The sequence below is a fragment of the Patella vulgata genome, chromosome 4, assembly GCF_932274485.2.
Source record: "Patella vulgata chromosome 4, xgPatVulg1.2, whole genome shotgun sequence".
NCBI lineage: Eukaryota > Metazoa > Mollusca > Gastropoda > Patellidae > Patella > Patella vulgata.
Genome location: NC_065882.2, coordinates 58,836,867 through 58,862,326, shown reverse-complemented (window position 1 = coordinate 58,862,326; position 25,460 = coordinate 58,836,867). Strand labels below are relative to the sequence as shown.

General features: G+C 36.2%; 1 protein-coding gene across 1 annotated transcript; it reads right to left on the bottom strand.

Moving 5' to 3' along the window:
- Positions 1–1,991: 1,991 nt before the first annotated feature.
- LOC126817580 (sodium- and chloride-dependent neutral and basic amino acid transporter B(0+)) lies at positions 1,992–23,382 on the bottom strand. Its single transcript, XM_050544641.1, has 15 exons — positions 23,053–23,382; positions 14,754–14,880; positions 11,316–11,447; positions 10,461–10,601; positions 9,327–9,507; positions 8,658–8,796; positions 8,200–8,438; positions 7,494–7,618; positions 6,812–6,924; positions 6,421–6,549; positions 5,809–5,908; positions 4,879–5,006; positions 4,272–4,427; positions 3,744–3,896; positions 1,992–3,294 (listed from the first exon to the last, which is right to left on the bottom strand). The coding sequence occupies exons 1-15, from the start codon at positions 23,182–23,184 to the stop codon at positions 3,196–3,198; spliced, it is 2,094 nt and encodes a 697-aa protein (XP_050400598.1). The 5' UTR covers positions 23,185–23,382; the 3' UTR covers positions 1,992–3,195.
- Positions 23,383–25,460: the final 2,078 nt, after the last annotated feature.

Sequence of the window (25,460 nt, the reverse complement as noted above, 5' to 3'; positions counted from 1 at the left end):
TGCTGTGGTAATTTCAAGGTTGTTGGAATATGATCATTTAACTGGTGTAGAACACATTTTTCTAGTAAGATAGATTACTATACTAACTGGGTAATTCAACAGAATATCCGGACTAATGTTGGATTTCTTTAATAATTTCTTTAACAGTGGATTTTACTAGTTCTCGAGGAAGTGACCAGATGAAAGAGATCGGTTAACAATTTCGGATATAATAGGTACAAATAGATCGATGTATTAGAGTGAAAACAATCTGCTTATTCAACGAAAAGAACAATGGAAGATTTCCCATCCATGTTACAAGAATTGTAATTCAATTATTTATAGCAATTCAGTCTTTTCACCCATTCTGCACCTTGTGTTTGGTATTTGGTGAATGTTCATGATTATAAGGCGGATAGATCATGAACTAGGGAAACGACCCATGAAAATGACGCCGACGACTATAAATTACTTCTACTATATAGGTGAAGACAAAAATCGAATAGCTTAAGTTAGTCCTTGGGGCGCCCCACCCCATCTGGCACACACATACAAAACAAAACAAATCAAACATATCGGGCAAAATAAAATATTTCGAATTCTAATGGTCTGGGGCTCTTTTACGTGCATGCCAACGTGTGCACGAGACCTCGATTTATCGTTCCATCCGAACGACAATACACGGTTCCTTGTCAGAACATCCATCCTGCATCACTGACAATGGGAGACCGTGCTGAAAAATCTTGAGGAACTTTCTCGGCCATCACTTGGAGAACGTGGTTAGCAAGCCAGCCTATATATTCACGAGTCTTCCAAATTGCAATGGAAATCTGTGTATATAAGATATTATCTTCTAGATCAGATGAGTTCGAATAAGAACACGATTTCATCAGTCACCGCTGTCGACTGAGATAATATGATTCCATTCTACTAAAATTCGATATTAGAAAAGTGGCTTTTGTAGTGAAAAACCAACACCTTAGATAATATAGTCTTTGTTGCTATTTCAGAGTTCACCAAAATGAGCGTATCGGGTCATTCGATTTGCTGAAAGAATAAAAAAAATTCATTAGTTCTACTTGGTAAAAATAACTTGACCAACGAACCCGTTCCCCATAAACAATTATATTATATAAGTTAATCTAGACCAATTTCGGTGAATCAAAGGGGTTAATTTTGCGTGAAAAACTCTTACAAAGGTTTATCTTCGTCCACTATCAGAAAGAATCTTCATGACGCTTGTTGTTGCGTAAGTTTTAGCAAACTGGTGAAGTTATAGTGATAAGTGGGCATCATAATTATAATTCAGTCAGTGAATTGATGCGGGAATTCCCTAAATACGTTACTATAGGTAACACATTTGAAGGTGAAACTTTCAAATAAACTATTTGGGCTATTTGAATTTATATGCATTATATAGAATGAAATCTTTGCGTACACCGCTCCCTCTTATCAACTCATTTTAAACTTAAAGTCTTGTAAATGTGTACGAGAAACCGCAATCGGCTGTTGAAGATTGTTTATGGACGAAAACTTAGATTATTTTTACGTCTTTCACTGAAAGATTGTCAGGGCCCCAAGTCAGTGCTTTCTGTGCTAATCCCTTTCCCTCCTAGCTTTTTAAAACTTAACTGTCTCAGACAACACGGTCTTCTATACGGTAGATACTAATACTAGTCCGTTCATGCCTTCTGACTTTGTCAATGGTGTACAACGGAGGGTCTTGCAAGTGACAATGTATAGTCGTTCGTACGGGACAAAAACTGAGTTACCGAGTACACACTGGGCTGCACCCAGTGACTTCCAAGAACAAAGGGCCTTACTGTGTTACACCAGTATGTTTCAAAACTTATTTCTGGTCGCCAGCAAATCGGGGTAAACAACGTAAGAGGCTTTGTTAGAAAAGAAGGTTACCCTGCACTTTAATCGATTAATTGACAAAAGGGACAATATTGTGGACATATTTTTTTTATTAACAGAGTTTAATCCATTCATTGACAAAAGGGACAACATTGTAGACATATTTTTTTATTAATAAAGTCTATGTACATGATATAATAAAGGTTTTATTTGATGATCAATGTAAAATATATAATATTTATAGACAAAAATATACTCTGGTGATCTACTGAATTTACATATCACTCATTTAATAAATAAGCAATTGACGAAATATATAACACTTTTCATGATACAAATACTCTGAAAATAATATACATTTTTGGGGGGGGGGGGATAAATCAAATCGAAATGATCTGTTTCAGAGAAATTTAATGAATCAAGGAGTGTTAAATTAGCATTTTTAAATGATGTCAAAACTATGCTTTTATTTAGAGTCTATTATATGGCGTTTTTAAAATCGATTGTATTGGGAACGCTAGATATGTGTATTGGGCAATTAAGATTCAACGTTATCTTGTATCCCAATTATAGCACATCGACACCTGGTATTTGTAAGTTCGTCATCATGTGCCAACCCATTTCCATTATTGGGAACGATTATAGCGGTGGATTTTCGATTAAGACGTTGGCTCGCTAACCTAGAAGTCAAGTGTTCAATCCCGGAATGGACCGAGGTTTTTCAAAGTGGTGCAGAACAGAAGGAGCATTACAGTTAAACCCCATTTCATTTCTAAACATCACTCTCCATTCTACTTCTCATGCTGTCTGATTGTTGAAAGAACGTCGACTCCCGGTTACCAATGTGATTTAGGACTCATAAAATAAATCAAAATCTATTTTAAAAGATTTCAGTATTCGTGAGTGATATACAAGATAAAAATAAAACAAAAACATGAAGACAAAACATATTACAATTAACACAAATGGACTATTTGCAAAGAGCACATTTAAAAAAAAGTTTTCTTTTAATAAAAAAAAGTTATTGAGCATTTTAACAAATTCCTACAAATCATATATTGGGTTACTAGGTTGATGAGTTTGTAAAAAGAATATATATATATAAACTAATGGAGACTTTACGTTCAAAACGATTCGTTGTATAATAAAATAAAAAAAAACACGTAAAAACTGGAATGTAAGAAATGTAAGGGAGGGGGCACCAGCAACTGGGCTTATATGGTAATATCTTGAATTAACCCTTAGGCTTAGCATATTATGTAGTCCGGTATTGCAGTCAATGCCCCAGATCATGTCAGTTTTACTTGCCGATTTCTTCAAAGTCTGGTTATGCACAACGGTGTATTAGTTTATTATTTATAATCTCTGGTCTAATGTGTCATAATCGTTGTTATAACCAGGATCTGCACTAGAAACATAGCCTGGATATCCCTTATTGTCCAATCCCTTTTTTAACTGGAAAATAAAAATGAACACACAATTACACCACATTGCATTACAATATAGATTTGTATTTAGAGATAATGTGTCAAGTCAATAACACACAAAACTAACAATAGCTTATATACTAGTAATTTCTAACAGGTTCTTTATATACAGCATTTACATACGAAATTGGGAGAAAATAAAACTTATACATTAACTAATGTACATGGCGTTAAACTCCTTATAAATATAAGGTGAATGAGGCACTAATAGCTATTTCGCCTATCACAACTCGCTATTCGCCAATTCAAATACCTCAACAGCCGATTTTGATAAGCAAAAAATGATGACATCACAAAGAATTCTTTTGTTTCCATGTGACCCCCCCACCCACCCTAATACCATATAATAAATTACCCAACCCACAAATCCTTAATGTAATTTCGTCATTAATATCACAACAATCTCATCATACTTACATTGATATCGTCAGCTGAAATACCATTTTCTAGATTATCTGTTTGATTAGGGTCAATGACAAAGTTGGGACCAGAATATGATGCTACAAGAGCTCTGTGTTTAGGTAAAGCTGGACCCCATTCTTTTGTAGGTGTGGTCAATGTTCTAATTCTCTGTAAGAAACGAAACATGTCATAAGCTACTGTATAAATATAAGAACTCTCTTGAAGGCATTGAATTGGCTATTTGGTTACCCTCAACTAGCTCAAGCAGCAAGTCCTTATGTAGTCTTCATACACATCATCTTTAATTTGGGATACGGGTAGCAAACAATTAGAGTCGATTCTTTTTTCATACCGGATTTCCGAAATCGGAAGATCTTGACTTTTCCTCGATATTGCAAACAACGATCTCATCGTCACCTATAATTTTGTCAGAATCAGTACTTAATAACTTTTCACTGGAAGTCCTCGATGACTTGTTCGAGCATTCCTTCCGTTAAAATCTAAGTATATGGTTTATAGACAAAATGATATTCAATATCTTACCTCCCGGAAGGTCCCTGGTGTAGTACATAACAGAATCAAACCAGGTAAAAATATGGCGACAACCACCACCAGTGTCATTCCCCAACCAAGGGCATCAGCCCAATTAGGTTGACCGTCTAATCGTGTGTAGAATACCCATGAGTAAATCAAGATGAACTGAAAAAATAAATTTGCATTAAATTATTAATGACCAACCAGTTCTTCATTAGATTCATATCTGGTATACACCCTATATAATATGATAAATACACATTACGTCTGCTAGTTTTATACCAAACGGTCCCTTTCATAAAAGACGCAAGTATATTCAGTAAAAAGCCATGCCCAGAAAACCGTTAATTTTTCCACATGATCACGGGTGTGACAGACAGTTAAATCAGAATCTATAATAATTCCCAGAGAGAAATGGCATTAATTCGTTTTCCCCTTAAATATTGTTTCATCTCCATTTTTGGGTCCCAAAATAGTGTATCTTTAACAACCCACTTCAAAAATATTGTTGCCCATCACAAATTGCAGATTAACGTGAGCTCAAATGTCACAACTCCTTGAATTATATATGTTTTCAATTTGTGGTAATCACTAAGTAGACTAAAGTAAGTCTTACCGATACGCCTACTGGAGTAAGGAAACACCAGCAGATCATCCACCAATATTTCCACATGACCCAAGGGAATATACCACACACTTTCTTTCCAACCATTACTTCAATATCTCGAACAAATCGTCTTACACCTATATGCCAATTTAAAAAAAAGAAATCAAAATTTTAAGATTCATACTTGTCGGTATTGCTTGAAAACATGGAGAGAATACTCTTCGAAACATCGCCCCCAAAAATTAGAAATTCTAGCATGTATTATAGTTTATGGCCCTGTCCAGTAACGCAATGACTCCAAAAGATTGTTATTGAGAAACCTTTGTGAGAATAGTTTAAAACGCCAGTTGAAATACACAACTAATTCAAATATTCAAAATATGACATGTGTAGCGTTTATGGCAGAGCAGTAAATGCATTCAAAGTCCTTAAAGGGAGAGAGGGAGAGAAATGAGTTTAACGTCCACTCAACACAACTAGGTCATTTCGGGACTAACACATGATTCAATTTTATTTCAATCATTCGCTTGTGCGTGGGGGTCTTTAGCAGTGGGAGGAAACCGGAGAACCCGAAGAAAACCCACGAAGCTGGACAGGCCACCCAACTCCTTGTCACGTACAACCGGGGAATCGAAAGCATGTCAGTTGACTCAATGACAGACCTCATGTACAGCGCGCACGTGCTAACCATTCGGCCATCCAACCTCCCAGTCCTTGAAGGCTCATCAAACAAATAAAGATCGGCGGCCATTAAGATCAGAAAGGTTCTTATCGGCCAATACTGAGGATCAAATACAAGATCTGTTGTGATAATCACGTGGCAACTACAAATACTAGTTATCTTTGGTGGATCCGAAGGGTTGTCATCGGTCAAAACTGTTTTGTGGTAATCACATGACAACCACAGATGGTATTTTTAAAAAAAAATATGGACCTTACCGTAGACATATCCTAGAGCTATACATTCACATAAAGCTATAACTAAGACATTCCAACCACCAGAGTAATAATCCATTAAATCTAACATATGTAAACCACCCTAAAATATATACACATTAATTATATAAGATCATAGCCAAATAAACAGCTAGGATTTCCATGCAGTGGGTTTCACTTAAAAATGAATAAATCGAATTATATTTTATTAATTAAACATACATTATGTAATAGCTAACTCTGCCTATTTTCAGTTCTTTCTTTAGGTATGAAATGCTATATAAATTATTAATTAGCCATTCATTAACATGAAAAAAACTATAATCAACTCTCGATGCCATCTTATGGGTTCGAATTTCATTGGATTTGCATCAGATCTGCTGTTCAACGCCCATTGATGATTAACTACAAAATTGGATAATCAAGACTTTGTTCATTATCGTATTAGCGGTAACAATGACAACCGGGGCTACGGTGTTTTTAAAATGAGGTTTTCTCGGCGGTCGGCACAGCGTAAAGTAATTTGACTGAAATTTTCAGCATATCCCCGTATATTATCTGTTTTTAACTATTATAGCGAAAACTGCCAAAAGATTAATCTTAAAAGGAACTCACGTTTGTTGTTAAAGTTAAACCCAACAGAAAGAAAATAGTTCCAAATCCCACAACCACAAATGTTTTGTAATTCCTTGATTTAGGGAATAAATCCATGAAAGAAGTGGACACAGTTTCAACCAATACAAACTGAAAGAGAAGATGAAAAAAAAACGTCAGTAAATTTGAAAATAAGAGCTAAACGAACACTCTTTGTTAATCAGATTTTAAAACCAGTCATAAATGGACAAGTAGTATATTTCATAAACAACATCTTGTACGGGGATATATACATTTATTGTGTTACATTACTGATTTTTACATGAAGAAGAAGAGATAAAATATTATGATTTATATTTTTTAAAGATTTTTGTTATGTCGTTGTATAAAATCAAAAAGAATAGAATTGTACCTGACTGTCAACACCTAATGTGACTAACATAACAAAGAACAGAATAGCCCATAAAGTAGATACAGGTAACTTAGTTACAGCGAATGGGTAAACAACAAAGGCAAGGGTTGGTCCTGTAAAACATAGAATTAAAATTTATAATAAACGTAAACATAATCAAAGGCATCATTAATGAGCATTGCAGGGTACAACTTAGAGATGAATGTAATTGGATCGGATATTATTTTCAATTATTCGGCTAGTAATCAGTTAGGTCTAAATATTAAGGTCAACTTTGGTCAAAAGTCACGGGATGTAAACACGACTAGCACTAACCCTAACCCCAACCCTAACCCACAATCTAGTCAACAATCACGTGCCCTAACCCTATTTACATCTCGCGACCTTGAAGAAATCTGCAGTTAGCTTTAATATTTAAAACTGACCATAGTAATCTAAATACATGTTTCAGAAAAGTGTATTCTGGGCCTGTGGTGGCAGCACAGTGGTACCTTTGATCTTGATTAGGCAATCTCTCAAATGTCTGATAAACAAAACTTTTCAAAAGATATTTAAGAATTTTCTGTATCAGACGTTTTAATTAGTAGGTTTATCTGTAGCCGAACTAGATGTTCACATCCCCCTGCATTCTGCCCAGATAAAAGATTTAAGTCATTGAATATCGAATGAATTCATCTCTTACCTTTATCAGCTACTTCAGATATCTCCACACCCATATCTCGAGCCAAAAATCCCAAATAGGAGAAAATAACAAAACCCGCGAAAAAACTGGTGAGACAGTTCCCAAAAGATACAATTATAGCATCTCTGAAAAAAAAAAGAAGAAATATCTCGAATCAAAGACATTGTTTTATTGTTGATATTCCTAGGCCAAAATTAAGAACTCATTAATTACTATCACGAAGACCATTATTCCCGTTTGCCTTACAAAATCAACAAAGGAATACTAGCGATATTTTGACACATCTGGACGGCAAAGCCAATCTTTAAAAAAGCCTTGTCCTGCAGATAAGGTACTTAAGATAGAAATTGAAACGAACACAAAGCAAGGTTAAGTCGGAATTTGTTGGTAAGTATAATATGTTTGCATCTTCTATCATCGCAGATTATTTCACTAATACTGTTGCTTCACCGTCGTATAACTTTAGTATATTATATTGCTGGTGTACTATAAATATGCTACCAACTGTCGTATAACTTTAGTAGTTGCTGGTGTACTATAAATATGCTACCACTTTGTCAATGGAAAAGCCTGTTACTTTGGCATGTTCACATTACATTACAGACATAGAATTTGATAGTACCTTATTTGTAATGACGTCTTCAGAATATGAATCTTTACACGAGGATGAAAGCAGGCTACCGAGAAGGATAACAAAAACACTTACCTAAAACAATCATTATGGAACTTATTATAACTGGATAAAGCAATGAGACCTCCCCAAGATGCTGACAGAGAGAAGAAAATTTGTACAGCGGCATCCTTCCACACATCGGCATCCCACAACCTATCGAGATTAGGAGTGATGTAGTAATATATACCGTCATAACTACCTTCTAGTAATATACCTCTGATAAACAAGATAATCAAGACTACATAGGGAAACGTTGCCGTAAAGTAAACGACCTGTAATAATAAAAAAGAACGTCTAATAGAAAATACAAATAATTAAACAAAATACAAAAAAAACAAGAGGGTGTTCCGTACAAATAAAATTCTTCTGCGACTAAAGAAAAGAAAATTAACAGTCATCAATAGACACTGGTACGGGAAACGTATGTTTGAAAGATATAATCACAAAATTAATGATAAAATTAACAAATAAGACCTTTGAATAACACAAACCTTTCCGGAAGACTTGACTCCTTTACTGAGAGTTGCGCATACAAAGATCCATGCGAGTAAATAACATAACACAAGCTGCCATCTGATTGGACCAAGATCGCTTATATCTTCACTAAAGGCTGACCCCAAAGCGACTCGCCTAAAATAAAGAACATAATTTGATTTGATTCAATCCAAGTGACGTATCTAGTTCACACCTTTAGGACTAATGGTATAATTGCCATGTCTACAAAGGTGAAAGTCATGTAAGAATACACTAATATAAAGAAGCAACGACGAAGAAGTAGCTTGAGACAAAAACTTTCCTCCAGTTGCAATATAATTCAAAGTGATTTTAACCCTTAAGATCGTTCCATAAATCCGAATTATACTACAATAATTTAGAATATACTCTAATCCAAAATCTCTTGCATTCATTATTGTTGATTTCCGTGTATCAGGAAGGGTATGATTCTCATTCATTTGATGAGTCCGCAAAGCTAACGCAGATTAACGTCTAAATGTAACATGACTGTGTATTGTCGTCAACTCCGCCAGCCTTCCGTCGGTCCATCCACCTTACAGACCAGAGTTCCTTGGAACTTTTATTCTGTCCCGAGTTGATAAAGTAGTGTATATAAATTATGTTCCATATATCCATGGAGTGGGACTGAACTGTCGTCAACTTACTCGAGATATTCTGCTGTGGGAAGTTTTCTCTTGATATTTAGTACCTCCTTGGCCAGGGATTCGTTATAAAGAGCAGTCAGAGTTCCGTTACCATCTACACAAGTACCGTTGCCTGTTGAGGTAAAGTTATTAAATGCGCAAAGTGACTCGTTTCTGTAAGACGGTAATCGGTCACTGCAGTCTGAAAATAAACGATCATCTTATAAATATATATTGAACTGTTTTGTATTGTTGGAGATGTTCTGGCATCTGGAAAGAATTAATTCTGCAATTATAGGACCCCCCCCCCCCCAAAAAAACAAAAAAAACCCAAAAAACCCCCAAACTTAATCAACAAACAAAAGAGAACAAGGGAGCAAATAACATATCAAGTTTATTAACACTATAGCCAACTGTCGTGCTGGAAATTCCCTGCATACGGTCAAAGAAGAATTCTTCAGAGATGACTGAGCCCAGAATCGTGTAAAATTGTGTTGGATTTCTACTCGTCATGACTGCTTGAACAGTTAATAAATTTACACCGTTTTGGGGGCACTTTACTCCAAATCGCTAAAGCAATCATAACATAGACCCAAAGTACCACTTTACTTGAAGCATGTCCTGAGTAGGAAGGAATCTAAAATGACTGAAGCCATATAGCTGTAAATACAACTCGTATTATGATGTAATTTAATTGAGACATGAATATACATCTTCTTCAATGTAAATTAACATAAATATATATTTACAGAAGAGTTATAGTTCTTATGTTACACCCAATGTATGGGTTTTATTTATACCAAATTAAACATTTCCTTTACATGTACCTCACCGTGTGTATCCATGTTTTTATACTAATATTGACTATACTTTGTCAACTTGTGCACAAAATAATTCAAATGTCTCTATTGAATACATTTTATAAGGATGCACACATCCCCATATATCTATACAATTACAATTAAAATACATTTGAAACCAAGGTAACGTGTGGTACGGAGTGTTTATGGACGATTTCTTGCGCTGCAGTATGGAAACAGAACCACATTATTTCTTTAGTCATAATGACCAGACGCAGTCTGCAAAGCTTTACCCCAACCTACGACCACAGACCACGATTTCTTTTATTTTAGAGATTATCTTTTGATCACTTACATGGTGTACTCCACTCTCCGCACGTCGTCCAAGGCAGCACTGAGGTAAATGAGGCAAACAGATAATAGAAAGCCCAACCTATTATCATGTTATAATAGATGGCTACCAATGCTGATACAATCACCATACCAAACCCAATACCTGAAAACAATGATTCAATGCATTATATTGACAAACCTTTAAATTTAGAGATGTTACGGTTGTTCCCTGTAATTCAAGATGTCAAACAAAACTCAGCAGTAATCACATATCTGGTTGAATGATTTAGTATAGGTGAATTAGTGATTAAATAGTTTCAGCACCACAGTTTAAACTCCCTCTGGCACAACTCTCTATTACAAGTGTCTAATTTATCTCTGACCAGCCGATATCAAAGAAATAAAGAAATGAAATGGGGGTTAACGCGCCGCTTCTTTTCTGCGCCGACTAGCCTAATGAAGACCTGTACACGCCATACATTGTGCTATGAGGTAAGGTTTAACGGGGTAGCGGCGTTAGAACCTAATTTCTTTTATGTGCTCCCTAAAGTGTACACGGTACCTCGGTTTATGTCCCATCTATCTGCTCAACTAGACACTCTTCGTGCCACGACCACCGTACTGCACCAATTACAAGGGGACCGGTGCAATAAATCTCAAAGAACTTTCTAGGTCAACATCGGGAGCGAACCCGAGACCTCCTAGTTAGCTATCGGGGCCACATTGCTGTCAAGCGATTAGAATCCTTTTTTTCTTTGGTTTGCTGTATGATAATTTATTGTCATAGACATTCGTTTTTAATTCCACTAACTTTTATTTTAATTAATTAAAGTGGGTCGCAGTATCTAACTTCATGAATGATAACGACCCAACTTACCTCTGAAGAGTCTGGCGAATGACCAACAAGTTGCTGGTCCATTACTGGAGAATTGACCAAGAGACAGTTCCATGAAGAATATAGGGATACCAACAATTCCCAACATTATGGTATAGGGTATAAAAAATGCACCTGAAAATAATTACATTGATTACATTTAAACATCTTTATTGACTATTTACGGCCATGGGGGTAATACCACGGTCGAGAAAACAGCAATAACACATTTATTTAGCATTACAAACAGAGACAGGTTTAGCTTTGTTTGTTTATTTTTTACATGATCAGGTTTCCCCATTGTTGGTATGCTAGATATTTATATCATATTTCTTCATACATTTATTCTTCTTCCTGAATCTGGAACATTAAATTCTCATAAAGCTGGCACTAATTCAATGCTTATTATACTGTTATGTCATTAGCTTGATAACGTTGAGAGAATACTCTTCGAACCGTCGCCTAAATAAATCAGTACCGGTTTTCCATAAGTATGTTTATAGTTTATTTAATAAAATGGATATTCGAGAATTAGCCTCGGTTTTCACGTATCGTTTCTACGATAATAAACGATCTGATTTAAGTTCTCATAAAGTTGACACTAATTAAATGCTTATTATTATACTGTAATAATAAAATGGATATTCAAGAATTAGCCTCGGTTTTCACGTACCGTTTCTACGATAATAAAAGATCTGCGGTACACCTTAACCGCTATAACTTCAAACAGAATAAATTAATTTGAATAAAATTGTCAACACATTCATTTTTTCATAACCTATTTTTCAACTGTTATAGTAAGATCGGTCAGCTCTTTATCTAAATCTTACATAATGCATCTTTAAACGAATTAGGTCTACATTATGTATAACTTACACACAAAGACTAGAAGACGGGTGTGGTTTATGTATCATCCTGTAACTGTTCAATATTTTCGTTATGCTTACGGTTTTGCCGCACGAAATCACCCAGGTTTCTTTATAAACTGTTTTGTGGGCGTTGTTTGTGCTATATGTACTTTAGCTGACATATTTACTAATGCGTGTTATACATAAAAATTAATGTAATCCCCTAGGTTTCCATGTGCTTTGATTACATTTATAATCGCTAATGTTCTAAGTTAATCTAAAACCTATACCAATAATCCATGTACCATAACGGAATATTGATACAGCTTAACAAAAATATATTTCTTCACGTTGAAAACTAAGTTTGAAGCCGAAACCATCAATACTTTGGTGGCCACACGGTATTCACAACCGCTTGTAAAACTACATCGTGATATTGCAGCATAAAAGATTTTGTGAAAAGATAATGTGTATTTATTTAATTGTTGTCTTTATCTAACTAGCATTCAAACATAAGCGCGGGTTCCATTTGTTTGTTTAAAAGATGGAAAGGGGGTGTCTGTTTATGGAAAAATCACCATGAACCGAATGAACTAGAAACGGTGACTATACAGAGATCCTCGTGTATTTAACACTAATATATAAATAATTGCCTTAACTTAAATGAGTAAACGTGGTATGGTGGGATTGTTGAATACATTCTTCGTGTATTAAATAGCGATTGCAAAAGCAAATATCTATACAAACAATATTCCCTATTTTGTTTTGTGTTTTGAAGACATGGGTGAGCAATTGTGTACAGTTAATAATATACTAGAGCTGTGGTATTTGTGAGATAGGTCAAAACCACGATGGAAATGAAATGAGGTTTAACGTCCTACTGTTTTGCTCCGAACTGGGCTAATGAAGACGGGCATACGCCATACAGTGAGCTATGAGGGAAATATTGCCCGGACAGCGGCACTACGGCCTACTCTTATATCGAATTCCAACTGTCAAGGGATCTTTTACGTGCACGCCAATGTGTACACGGGACCTCGGTTTTTCGTATCATCCGAATGACTAGACAGCTATCATTGTCAGGCCCTCCGTCCTGCATCACTGACAAGGGGGGACCACGCCGGAAAATCTGGATGAACTTTCTCGGCCAATGCAGGGATCGAACACCCGACCTCCAGGCTAGCGAGCGAGGCTAGCGAGCGAGCGTTTTACCCACTTAGCCGACGTGATCCCCAAACCACGATGGACGGTATATTAATCAGATACACAATACGGAATACAAATAAATCTTTGGCGCTACAGTGACTGGTTTATCATTACCTATGGAAAAGGGGGCATACTGGTTCAACATGATACAAAATACTATAGTTATGGTTATCAAAAGAATGAGCAGAGAGAGAGAGAGAGAGAGAGAGAGAGAGAGAGATTAACGTCCATTCGTCATCGTCAGAAACTGGGTCATTTCGGGACAATCTGATTAAAACACGGATCCTATTTCGTTTCGTTTTTCTTGTCTTTACTACACTAGGATCTGGAAGAGTTGTTATATAGCCCGCGTGCTAGATCATGTAAGGGATTAGCTAATGAAACGGTCTGTTACGGCGAGTTTTGGGCGTAATGTGTACGGAACTATGGGGAACCCACTCAAAAGATCAACGCTGATTGGTTAATCTAATGTCTGAGGTCATAGGGCAAAAGCTGCTCGTATGACCTCTGACGCGACCTTCCACTATAACCGGTCATGTAGTAAAGCCCACCGAAAGTACAAAAACAACGAGACGAAATATAGATCGGTATTTAAAATCAGATTGATTTTGGAACTCACATATAGTTCAATAATTCGCTTGCGCGTAGGGGTATTTAGCAGTAGGAGGAAACCGGAGGACTCAGAGAAAACCCACGAAAAACTGGACAGGCGATCCTACTCCTTGTCACGTACAAGCGGGAAATTGAAACCACGCCATTTGACTCAGTGACAGATCTTATGATACAACACGCACGCGTTAACCATTCGGCCACCCCACCCAGGTTTAAAAGATTCAATAAGTTTGTAGATAACAATAAGTATTAATATAGTATTTTAAACCCCATTCAAAGACCGGGCGTAATTGGATGATACGAATTAGTAATATATTTCCGACACCCTGGTAATAAAATTAATCACGTTATCAACAGTATTAATTTTGCAAATATGTACCAAAACTTAAACTTGTTTCTTAGATATATCATTAAAACCAAGTCATATCTAGTAATATTTATATTTTGGCTAGACTAAGAATTTGTATTATAAACTGGCATAGAGCCCAATCCGACTACTAGCATAAAGTGTTTTTAATATAATACATATAAGTGGGATATATACATAAGTTTTACGAAGCTTACGGCGTATACAAGGACTGATTGTTTGACCAAGATCATGATAATACACCATCTGCGTATTAATACATATCAATGCGTGAATAAACTATAATATATTATGGTCTAACCACAATGTACGATTGTGACTTATAGTTAGCGACAGCCCCAATAAAATGTACTTTATATTTTTATCATCCGGACTTTGAAGCAAAATATTAATATAAAAAACACCTACCTCCGCCATTTTTGTAACAAAGATATGGAAATCTCCATACATTTCCGAGACCAACGGCATATCCCAAACAGGATAAAAAGAAATCAAATTTATTTGTCCAGTTTCCTCGTTCTTCATTTTCGTCCCCCTGAAGAGAAAATTAGAAATATAAGGATGGACCAAAACTAATACATTTCTGTCTCATCATAGAAGGTAAAACTTCACTCTATTTGGATGCTGTCTAATATTTATATAGTCATATGGTGCAACTAAATATTCGAATGCTAAACTTAAGTGACAGTTAAATTGAACATTGTTACTTATACGCTCTAGTCTCGTATCGATCTCTGGTGAGTTGGTTGGGGGATGGCGGTAACCTTTTGATGAGCACTTTCGGGATCTTTGAAGGGGGGGGGGGGGGTAAACCTCTATATTTTCCTTGAAATTCGAAACTAAAAACACAAATTAAAATTGAATATTGGCCCAATTCAATCAATATTGATTTTGTTATCTTGTCGTGAAAATATGGGATCTTTTATCCAATATTTAAGACATAATGGACATTTTAAAATAAATGTATTTCGATGGGTTCGGGTGCCATTGAAATTAACAAAGAAAAACATACCCTAAAAGAAATCCACAGATATGTTAGTAAAACAAATGGATTAACGGAGCCGCCTCATAAATATATATGCACGAATGACTTCTTGAAACATTTATTGTAGCATCGTGCAACCATCTGAGACACCAGGGTACTTTTAAGCACTGCTTACACTCAACCCCGAAGTGCCTTACCAAAGTTATAATGGTAATAGATCGGCCTTAGTGTCAAGCCCCTCATGCAGTTGAACAATGGAATTCCATAACCGAGTTACGTAACATCGTTAGGCAAATCTATCGACCAGTTAACTTGGTTTAAATTGCTTCTTGTTGTTCTTAACGTGATGCTCTTAAAAAAAGTCTACGGATCCGCCAATCGGTGTACAATCATCACGAAACTTGGCAAGTGAGTTCAGTGGGCAATTGCGCAGAAAATGACAACGTAAATTTGACGCCACAATAACGCCATGCTCGGTCCCCGATAATCTAAAGCACAATCATGTAGTTTCGTGTTAATGGTTTTCTTTATCGTTAGCTAATCTGTTAAAATTTAATCCACATAAAGATGCTAACAAAAGGCCTAAATGTCAATTTCAGCCCTGTTGATATTGGAAGCACCAAACACTAACTAAGGCTCATGAAGAATTACAGTTGGCAGACAGTTTAACATTGGATGTCCAAATGATTGTTTTTTACGGAAGCCCATTAGGATCAATCAAATGAAAAAAAAATTCTGGCTATCTTGTAATTACAAGATAGCCTATCTTGTATTTACAAGATAGCCTATCTTGTATTTACAAGATAGCTATCTTGCAATTACAAGATAGCCTATCTTGTATTTACAAGATAGCTATCTTGTATTTACAAGATAGCTATCTTGCAATTACAAGATAGCCTAAGATAGCCTATCTTGTAATTACAAGATAGGCTATCTTGTTATTACAAGATACGGAGAAGCCCATGAGTAACCTATTTTAAGGTCGCCATACACCGATTTATCGAATAGCTAGGTCAACGCCGTACTTTATTTTATGTTACAGAATCGGCACATTCATGTCATGCTCCCATAAATATCATTCGTTATTTTCATGCCCCCATTAAAATCATAACGTTCATAATCTCATTAACTCCAACCAACTTCATATTAATATCATGATTCATCAATTTTAATGCCCCCCTTAAAGCCACAGAACGCTATTTATATTTTTCGGAGACTTCTTTAAATTTTGATTTTTGGCTGTTTTATTGTCTGAAGAAGTTACCGAGTTCAGCGATTTTTTCCATTTCAACAGCAAGTTAAAAACTGTGCGAAGTCAAAACGAACTAAAACAAAAAACATTTTTACGGTTAATCATCAACGGCCATTGAACAGCAGATATGATTCAAATCTGTTGAAAATCGGAGTTAATAATTGTCTTATCATGTTAATAATTTTAATGAGCGGTTGTTATTTCTTGATCAATGGTTAGGCGGTTTGGGGAACATTGAGGGGTGTCAACGGAAAAAGTAGTTGATAGAAAATAATTAATATGTACAATATGTACAATAAATGAACAGTAAGTAACGAAAATACATTCTGAAAAATGGACGCGGCGTCTAACAACAGTTTATTTATAGCTTGCGGTATCTCCCGAGGAATACAAAGTTTTGAGAGGGATTTGAAGCAAATTTTTGATAGGTTATTTAATTTGAATATGTTTTTAGTCCAAATATATCATCATATCACATAGTTTGTACGCGGGAATGTATCTTTAAGGAGAGCATGCAATCAATGTATCATGAATAAATGATATCAATGAGGGTATAAAGTTGGTGGGACTATGAAGTTAATGAGAGTATGAACTTAATGAATGGTTTTTAATGAGGGCACGAAATAGCTAATGATATTAATGGGAGCATGACCTGAATGTGCCGATCCCGTAACATAAAAAAGTACTTCGTTTGCCTAGCTATCCGATAAATCAGTGTAGGGCGACCTTGAAATAAACTGGTTAGAACACTTTTTTTTTCATGTGATTGACCCTAATGGTCTTCCGTAGGTTTTAGTTTAGATTATTGTCGCCAAGGTTGTGATGCATTATGATAACACCTTTTCAACAGTTTCTTTGTGTTAATTACCGATAGCTATAAAAGACACGTGTGCAGATAGGACAAGCGATGCATCAAAGCAGTGAATGTATTAAAAAGGGGTTTATTCACATGCTTTCATCATGTGGGGAGCAGGTAGCTTGACTCATAAATAATAAATAGTTATTTTGTCATTTGATATGTAGGTTGTTTTTTTATTTATGAAAACTACACCCCTTTTCATTTATACACATACGCCCCTTCTACCAGAATTATCACGATTCATAGCTATAGATAATATCGTTATTTATATTCAATATTTCAACAGTTCGAACTTTTCCAAAATACATTTTTTTAATATTCCTTATGTAAGTGAAGTCGTTCAGATGAGACGAAAAACCGATGTCCCGTGCACACATTGGCGTTCACGTAAAAGCACCGTTGACAGTTGGAATTCGATATAATAGTAGACTGTTGTGTCGCTGTCCAGGGGTCTGTTTCACGAAATTTTAACTAAGATAAAATCCAAATTTTATTAATTTGATTGGATACTATTAGATTGATTTTAGTGCTTAGCCAACCAAAATTGAAGTATCTACTAAAACTTGGATTTTATCTTTAGTTAAGATTTCGAGAAACAGGGCCCTGACAATGTCCTGACAAAGTTTCCAGCATAGCACACAATAAGTATGCCTGTCTTCATTAAAGCCCAGTCGATGCAGAACAGTACGACGTTAAACCTCATTTTTTGTATTTATTCGTAAATTCATGTAAATAAGGTATACTGAACGACTATTGTCAAGGTGAGTTTTTATAGGAAACTTACAGTTATGTAAACACTATTCATAATACCGAACTCCTAATAAAAAGGGGATGTCTCGTTAATCACGCTCCAACAGACTTGTTTTCGAAAAAATAAAAAAGGTTAGTATTCAGGTGTGGTCGCATATAATGTCACTGTCTAATTCACAGCAAATTTTGTATATTTTAGAATACTCAGGCGCAATGAAAACGCAGCATTTTTATAAATGGATGACTGTCTTGTAATTTTGAAGGTCACAACGACGATAACAAGTGAGAATGTTGTTCACACGATCATGTAAGCGCATGACCACAAATCGATTCTCTCAAACTTAAAATTTATATTCCATAGACTTTATGGGGCAGACATTAGACACAAAATGAGGCTTTTAAAAAAGCTAAGATCAGTACAACTGTTACAGTTCTGTGGAAGACGCAACGGTTGACACAAAAACATCGAGAGAGCACCATTGTGCAATTGAAGAGGACATATTAAGTTCCAGAGCCACTGGAAGCAGTATTGCAACGAGAGTTGAGAATGACAACATTTTGTTTTTTGTTATGGCTACTAGCGTACGTTGTTGATTGTACCATATCGGTAAATGGTGAGGCTATACAAACATGCCAAAGATCTCATTTTAGCTGCACTATGTCTCGCCAGTACTCTCAGTCAAATTTGTGGCGCCTTTTCGTCGTGTTTCAGATTATCTAATAAATTTCAATAATGATAATATTTATTTTTTGTGGATTAACTGAATTTTAACTGTAAATATTAGAAGACCTTCGGAAAGGTAGCCTGAGATAAACAATCAAATATTCAAAGCTAAGAAATGTATTTCACTGTTAGTTAGCCCACAAGTTCAAGTAGCCACAGTTTACATTGTAGTTTTCTTTTATTCTACTGGAAAACTGCACTAGATTGAAACCCGGTAAATATTACGAGAAATTCCCCATATTACCTACACAATGGAGCCCGATAACTTGAAGATAAGTGCAGGAAATTTACACCTTTTATCACGGGTCGTTAACTTGTATGCGAAGAAAATAATATTAGTCCAGTATTCAGATTCTATTGTAATTTTGAAAGTATATGAATGCCTAGTACGTGGCAAGTGTATGTGTAAATTGGGCGGTCTGACTGGGTAAATTCAACAAACATAATGCTTTAAGACTCTCTATTATCATAAATATATTATCAAAACCATATCTATATCCTCCAGCTAAATGTACATCTTTCCACGAAGCTAAAAGTGTTAATTGTTCTTTACTATCGTTTTATGGAGGGCGGGAAATCACTTCTGACCAGTAAGTAATCATCATCGATCGTTAAAATACACCAATTTGTCTTTCAAGATCCAGTATTCCTAAACTTCAATAGTGTCACACAAAAGCATATATAAATCGAGTGATTGTCAAAGTGTATGCAACAACTTATAAACACATACAGAGTAAAGCATATACTGTAAAATTTATTCAGATCAGTCAATGGAATGGCGTCTACTGCGATTCATATGGTTGTGGTTGTCTTGTTTCATCATGTAGCAATGTACCCCGGATGTGGGAAGCGGTGCCATCGAATGGTTTACCACATCCGACGTCCAATATAATCTCTGCCACACATCTTGTTAGCCTGTGATCGTCAAGAATTGTCTCTGGCATATATTATTGTAATTCTCTTGCGGCTAAGGCTTCGCTTTAAACTTCACTTGTTTTGTACGTATTTTTATCATCAGCTAAAATGTTTGTTTATCACTCAGGAAAAACAATACAACAATTCGTTTCTACCTTTTATGTCAAAGACTGGATAAAATGATTACAAAGGTTTAAACAATGGTATACAAAAACGTCATTTTCTCAACCCCACTAACTTGAAGAACGAGACTAGTACATGATGGCTCTCCTACGAATCAACGGGGTTTACAGAATCCAGTTGGTGTCTCTTGAACCTCAACGGTATCACCTAAAGAATCTACATGGTATCTGATCTTTAAAGAATCTAATGCGTGTCTAGAAGTATTCGAGCCCAGAGTGCTTTTATAGGTGCCAACATGGGCACTAACCTTGAAAGATCTGTCACGCGCATACCTGACTAGTCTAGATCCGTAGATTTGTGCAATTAATTACTCATGTCTAATGAGGTAACCGGGAGAGAGAGAGAGAGAGAGAGAGAGAGGGGGGGTTAATGTCCACTCGACACAAACTAGGTCATTTCGGGACTAACACATGGTTCAATTTTATTTCAATAATTCGCTTGCGCGTAGTGGTCTTTAGCAGTGGGAGGAAACCGGAGGACCCGGAGAAAACCAACGAGGTTGGACAGGCGACCCTACTCCTTGTCACGTACAACTGGGAAATCGAGACCCCGCCAGTTGACTCAACGACATCCAACCGCCCACGTAACCGGGAAACAAATTAACTGTATTTTCAAATAAACGCATTACAAAGGATATAATTCACACACACATATATATAATATATATATGTATTGACAAGTATGTGTCATCGAACTTGTTCATGCCCAAGCCATAAATTTCTTCAATCTGATTAAAACACAGATCCTATTTCGTTTCGTTTTTTTTATAGTTCAAAATTTCGTTTTACTTGTCTTTACTACACTTGGATCTGGAAGAGTTGTTATCATTGATGAGTTCTGAATGGTACGAGGGCTTAGCCAATGAAACGGTCTGTTACGGTGAGCTTTAGGCGTGTTTTGCACGGAACTGTGGGTAATCCACTAGTAGCATCAATGCTGATTGTTTAATCAAATATCTGGCGTCATAGGGTCAAAAGCCGCTCGTATGACCTCTGACGCGACCTATCGTTACAACCGGTCAGATCTTCGTGTAGTGTAGGCCATCGAAAGTATTAAAAAACGAAACGAAATATAGATCTGTAATTTAATCAGATTGAAATTTCTTATATTCGCCTAACGTAATTATTCATATACATAACATATATAGCGCTCTTGAGCAACCAGTTTGTTGGATATTCAACGCTTTATAAATAGATTATTATTACTATTATAAATTACCTAACTATATTGATACACTTATTTGGGGTGATAAAGGTTAGGCGAATTACCTATTGAAAATGTAAATGCTAATGTAATGAAATATAATACCAGTATTACACATGCAATAATGCTAATATTATGTATATTGAGTTGATATTTCACACGCCAACATTTTATTACTGAGAGCTGGAAGTCTTTGGTGTATAAGAGCAATAAAACAAATACTGATAGTCAAAGACATTAATGCCGTGTCACTTTTTCTTCAAGTGGAGGGTAATCGTGTCGAAATGACCAGACTAACCAATAGCCATCGACCAATTTGTTGAAAAACACCACTGTATCTTTCAAGATTCAGTGTTCTCAAAATAGTCATTAATATAAAGTGAATACGTTGTCATTTGGGGATAGTGTGTAAATTTATAGAGAGATGGGGGGGGGGCAACGCCCACTCGACACAAACTAGGTCATTTCGGGACATATTATGGTTTAGCATAAGGGGGAAACCGGAGGCCCCGGCGAAAACTCGCGAGGAGCTTGGAAACCAAACCACGCAACATGACCCACGCGACATTTCTCAGTGACTCAGTCGCTAACCTTGAAGTTCCGTGTACTGTTCGATGGTTGTGTTGACTGAGAAAGTTCATTGGAATGTCACGGTGTTGTCCTCCCTTGTCAGTGGAGCAGAACCGAGGGCGTGGCAAGGAACAGCGTATAGTCAGTCGTTCGGGAATGAGAAAAAATACGAGCTCCCGTATAAACAGCAAAATGCCCCTCATAGCACACTGTATGTCAAATGCCCGGCTATATTGGCCCAGTCGGAGCAGAACAGTAGGACGGTAAACCTCCATTTCATTTTATTTACGCCGACTATTTTTTTTTTTAATGTTTATCATTATGTAGCTTTAAGTCATTGGTCCTATAGCTATAAATACATAACTATTTTATAGCCCCCAAGTGCAAATTTTCATAAACAATAAAAAAAAAAACACACTGGCGATTAACTGTTTTATGGCCATTCAGGTTCGTATTATAATTTTGTTACGCCCATTTCCACAGGCGTTCTAAACAACTAGTTAACAAATGATAACATTAACGTGAACTAAAAAAAAAAAAACCCAGTTTTCTTTAAAAGAACCGTCAATAATTGGCATTCATTCAATGTCATAACTATATGATATAATCTATCCGACACGATCATCAATTATCACGGATTAATCGAGTTGTCACTGAGCAGGCATTTTCATTTCAATCCGAAAACGGAAGAGGCGCATCTATACGCGATTGAAAAAAAAACGTCGCGCAGATATTTCCCATTGTGAGCATTTTTAGTCTCCAGGCAGGGCGAATAATATGTTTAATTAGTCAAACAGGTATAAACTTATCACATTTGTTAGACGTTCTAATGAATAAACGAAATGAGATTACAATGTGAAACACTCTTTAAGATGAAACGATCTGCTCCAATATTCAAGATATCCAATCGCAGCTAAAAATAAAGGTATCAGATTTGTCTCAAAGTTCTTCGCGGCCGCTGCGACGCTTTAGTACTTAAAAGTCGTTCATGAACTGTCATCAGTCAATGAAAGAGTTAACTCATTATCTGACTGCATGAATCGTTTAAATGGTGTTATTCACAAGAACAAAATATTCGCAAAGGGACCACCCCGAAGAAAATTATCCAAATCCTTACTTTCAGTTGTCACTGAATAGAGATCACTCCTTCCCATTCCAAGTCTTCTATACCTCGCCCCATTATTAAATGTTTTACAAAGATACATCAACTGTGCTACATCTAGACCAATTCAATTCAATCATAATAATACAAAAAATTTTTTTTACCGTGTCCACCTTTTTCTTTTTCTTAACGATGACGTTTAGCAACTCATCATGGTATCGATCAACTTTTTTAGATAAATCGTCCACCTGATTTTGCAAGTGGTCAATTTTTCCATCGGTCACTGCTACATCCATCTTGGTGGACTTATCCCAAAATAATGTCCTGTGCCTGGGAAAAAATAGTTCTTTTGAGAAAAACTACCCAAGTGTGTAGGTCGTCAAGGTCAAACCTGTATCCAAGTTATCACAGATCAAGCACAATAGAGGCTAATAATCCAGCCCCGCTCTCGCTAGAGTAATGTTGACAATAACTCGCTTCGTTCGTTCGTTCGTGCCTCGACCAGTCTTTATAACACCTAGAAATACGACAACCCACGAACACCTGCATTTCGATTGGTCGAATTTCTTTTAAAACACCTACCAGATGACGCAGAAACTTATCCTTAAAGATTATTTTTTTGTTTTTTAGCTTTAAAGGTATTTAATATTATAGGTCAATAGGGGTGGGCTTAAGATATTTAGGACATGTTTACGCTATACTGTTAATTAAACCTGAAAATTAAACAAGTATAGTTTACCTATATTTTACTAAGTAAATAACACCTTTCCCGTCACTTCTCACAAATAAACTTTAGATTACATAACTGGGAGACCATTAAAATGATTTTAATGAGCGGTTGTAGATGTACATGCAAATACAATAAGCAGGTAGCTAGGGATTTTCTAATAGAGGGTAAACACAACCTTTTTTTACTGTGGGAACATAATATTGGCGATGGTTTATTTGCTTTTGTGACTCATTGCCTGGGGCGCTGGCACATTAGCCAGGAGGTCCGGGGTTCGATCCCGGTGTTGCTGAAATAGTTACCCGGACAGGGCGCCTAGCAAGGAACAGTATTTAGTCGTTTGGGTGGTACGAAAACCCGACGCTTTGTGTATACGTTGGTGTGTACGTAAAAGAATCTTGACAATTGAAACTTGAAATAACAGTAGGCCGTATTGCGTCTTTATTAGCCCAATCGATGTAGAAAGTAAGTCTTAAACACCGTACTATTTGTTTAATCAAGACTGGATGATTATACATATCAAGACGTTTGTTTATAATAAAATATTGATCTACGCAAAATGTTAGTCCGTAATTCAAGCACAAGACGCTTGTAAACTGATCAATACAAAGATATTCAACATGGCAATTATGGTAGTCGTAATATGAACCCATCATTTTACAAAAGATCGAAGTTTAAAGTAGCTAAGTCTCTAACTCAATATCATCCAATGTCTTTGACATTGAAAACACGAATTATTTGTCAATTTGTCAATTATTTGTCAATGTTGTGATCTTCACGGGAAAAAATGAGCTTCTGATATCCAATATATAAGAGCAAAAAATCATTTTACCATTGGTACACGAATCGTGTACCACAATGCGTTTCAGTACCATTTGTGCTGACATCAAGTCAAGTCAAACGGTGACACCATATTCTTATCTGGAGAGTATGTGCAATAAATATTATCGGTGTAGACTGGAATAATCAGACGCTAGAGATTGCCATTCGATTTAGACTTCTGGCGTATTTCGCCGAACGTAACTGATTTGAAATTAGGGTAAAAACGGAAACCATTGAATGTAAATCAGTTTATATACATTCACATTACATTATTATATGCTATACGACCCATTTGTGTCAATTTCTGGGTCCCAAATATAAGCGATTTAGCTCCTTTAAATGAAATGTAACGCGTTATTATTTAAATATGCAGTGCATAACGGGGTAACATGAATGGCTCCCATATGTAAATCTCTACAAAAAACACTTCATAAATATTTTATAATGTAAATTGATATTGCTGAATACAGTTCGTATGGACAAGTAAACGAGTATGATGTCATCACAGTCATCTTGAAAGCGTACGGTAATTGCCTGAAGTTAATAACGGATAAAACAATCTAAAAATTTGAACTTTGAATGAAGGTGGGAGCATGAATTAAACAAGTACCACTGTACTATGGACCAGTAACTGAGTATGATGTCATCGCAACCATCTTCGAATTATGATATAGAAATTCGCCAATCGATGCGCAATTGTCCAATTAACAAGCATGCGATCGAACATGAAATGGTGGACCCGTAGGCTTTTTTATTTTGAAGAGAGAGAGAGAGAGAGAGAGAGAGTAACGTCCACTCGACACAAACTAGGTCATTTCGGGACTAACACATGGTTCAATCTTATTTCAACAATTCGCTTGCGCGTAGGGGTCTTTAGCAGTGGGAGGGAAACCGGAGGACCCAGAGAAACCCCACGAGGTTGGACAGGCGACCCTACTCCTTGTCACGTACAACCGGGGAATCGAAACAAGCCAGTTGACTCAATGACAGACCTTATGATACAGCGCGCACGTGCTAACCATT

Excerpts from the sequence above, each read along its gene's own strand:
- LOC126817580 (XM_050544641.1), bottom strand. The coding sequence starts at position 23,184 with ATGGATGTAGCAGTGACCGATGGAAAAATTGACCACTTGCAAAATCAG. Across the intron at positions 7,619-8,199 it reads TTCCATAATGATTGTTTTAG|AGATGCTATAATTGTATCTT; the intron begins GTAAGTGTTTTT and ends TTTTTTTTTCAG. Across the intron at positions 5,909-6,420 it reads GTTTAACTTTAACAACAAAC|GGTGGTTTACATATGTTAGA; the intron begins GTGAGTTCCTTT and ends TATATATTTTAG.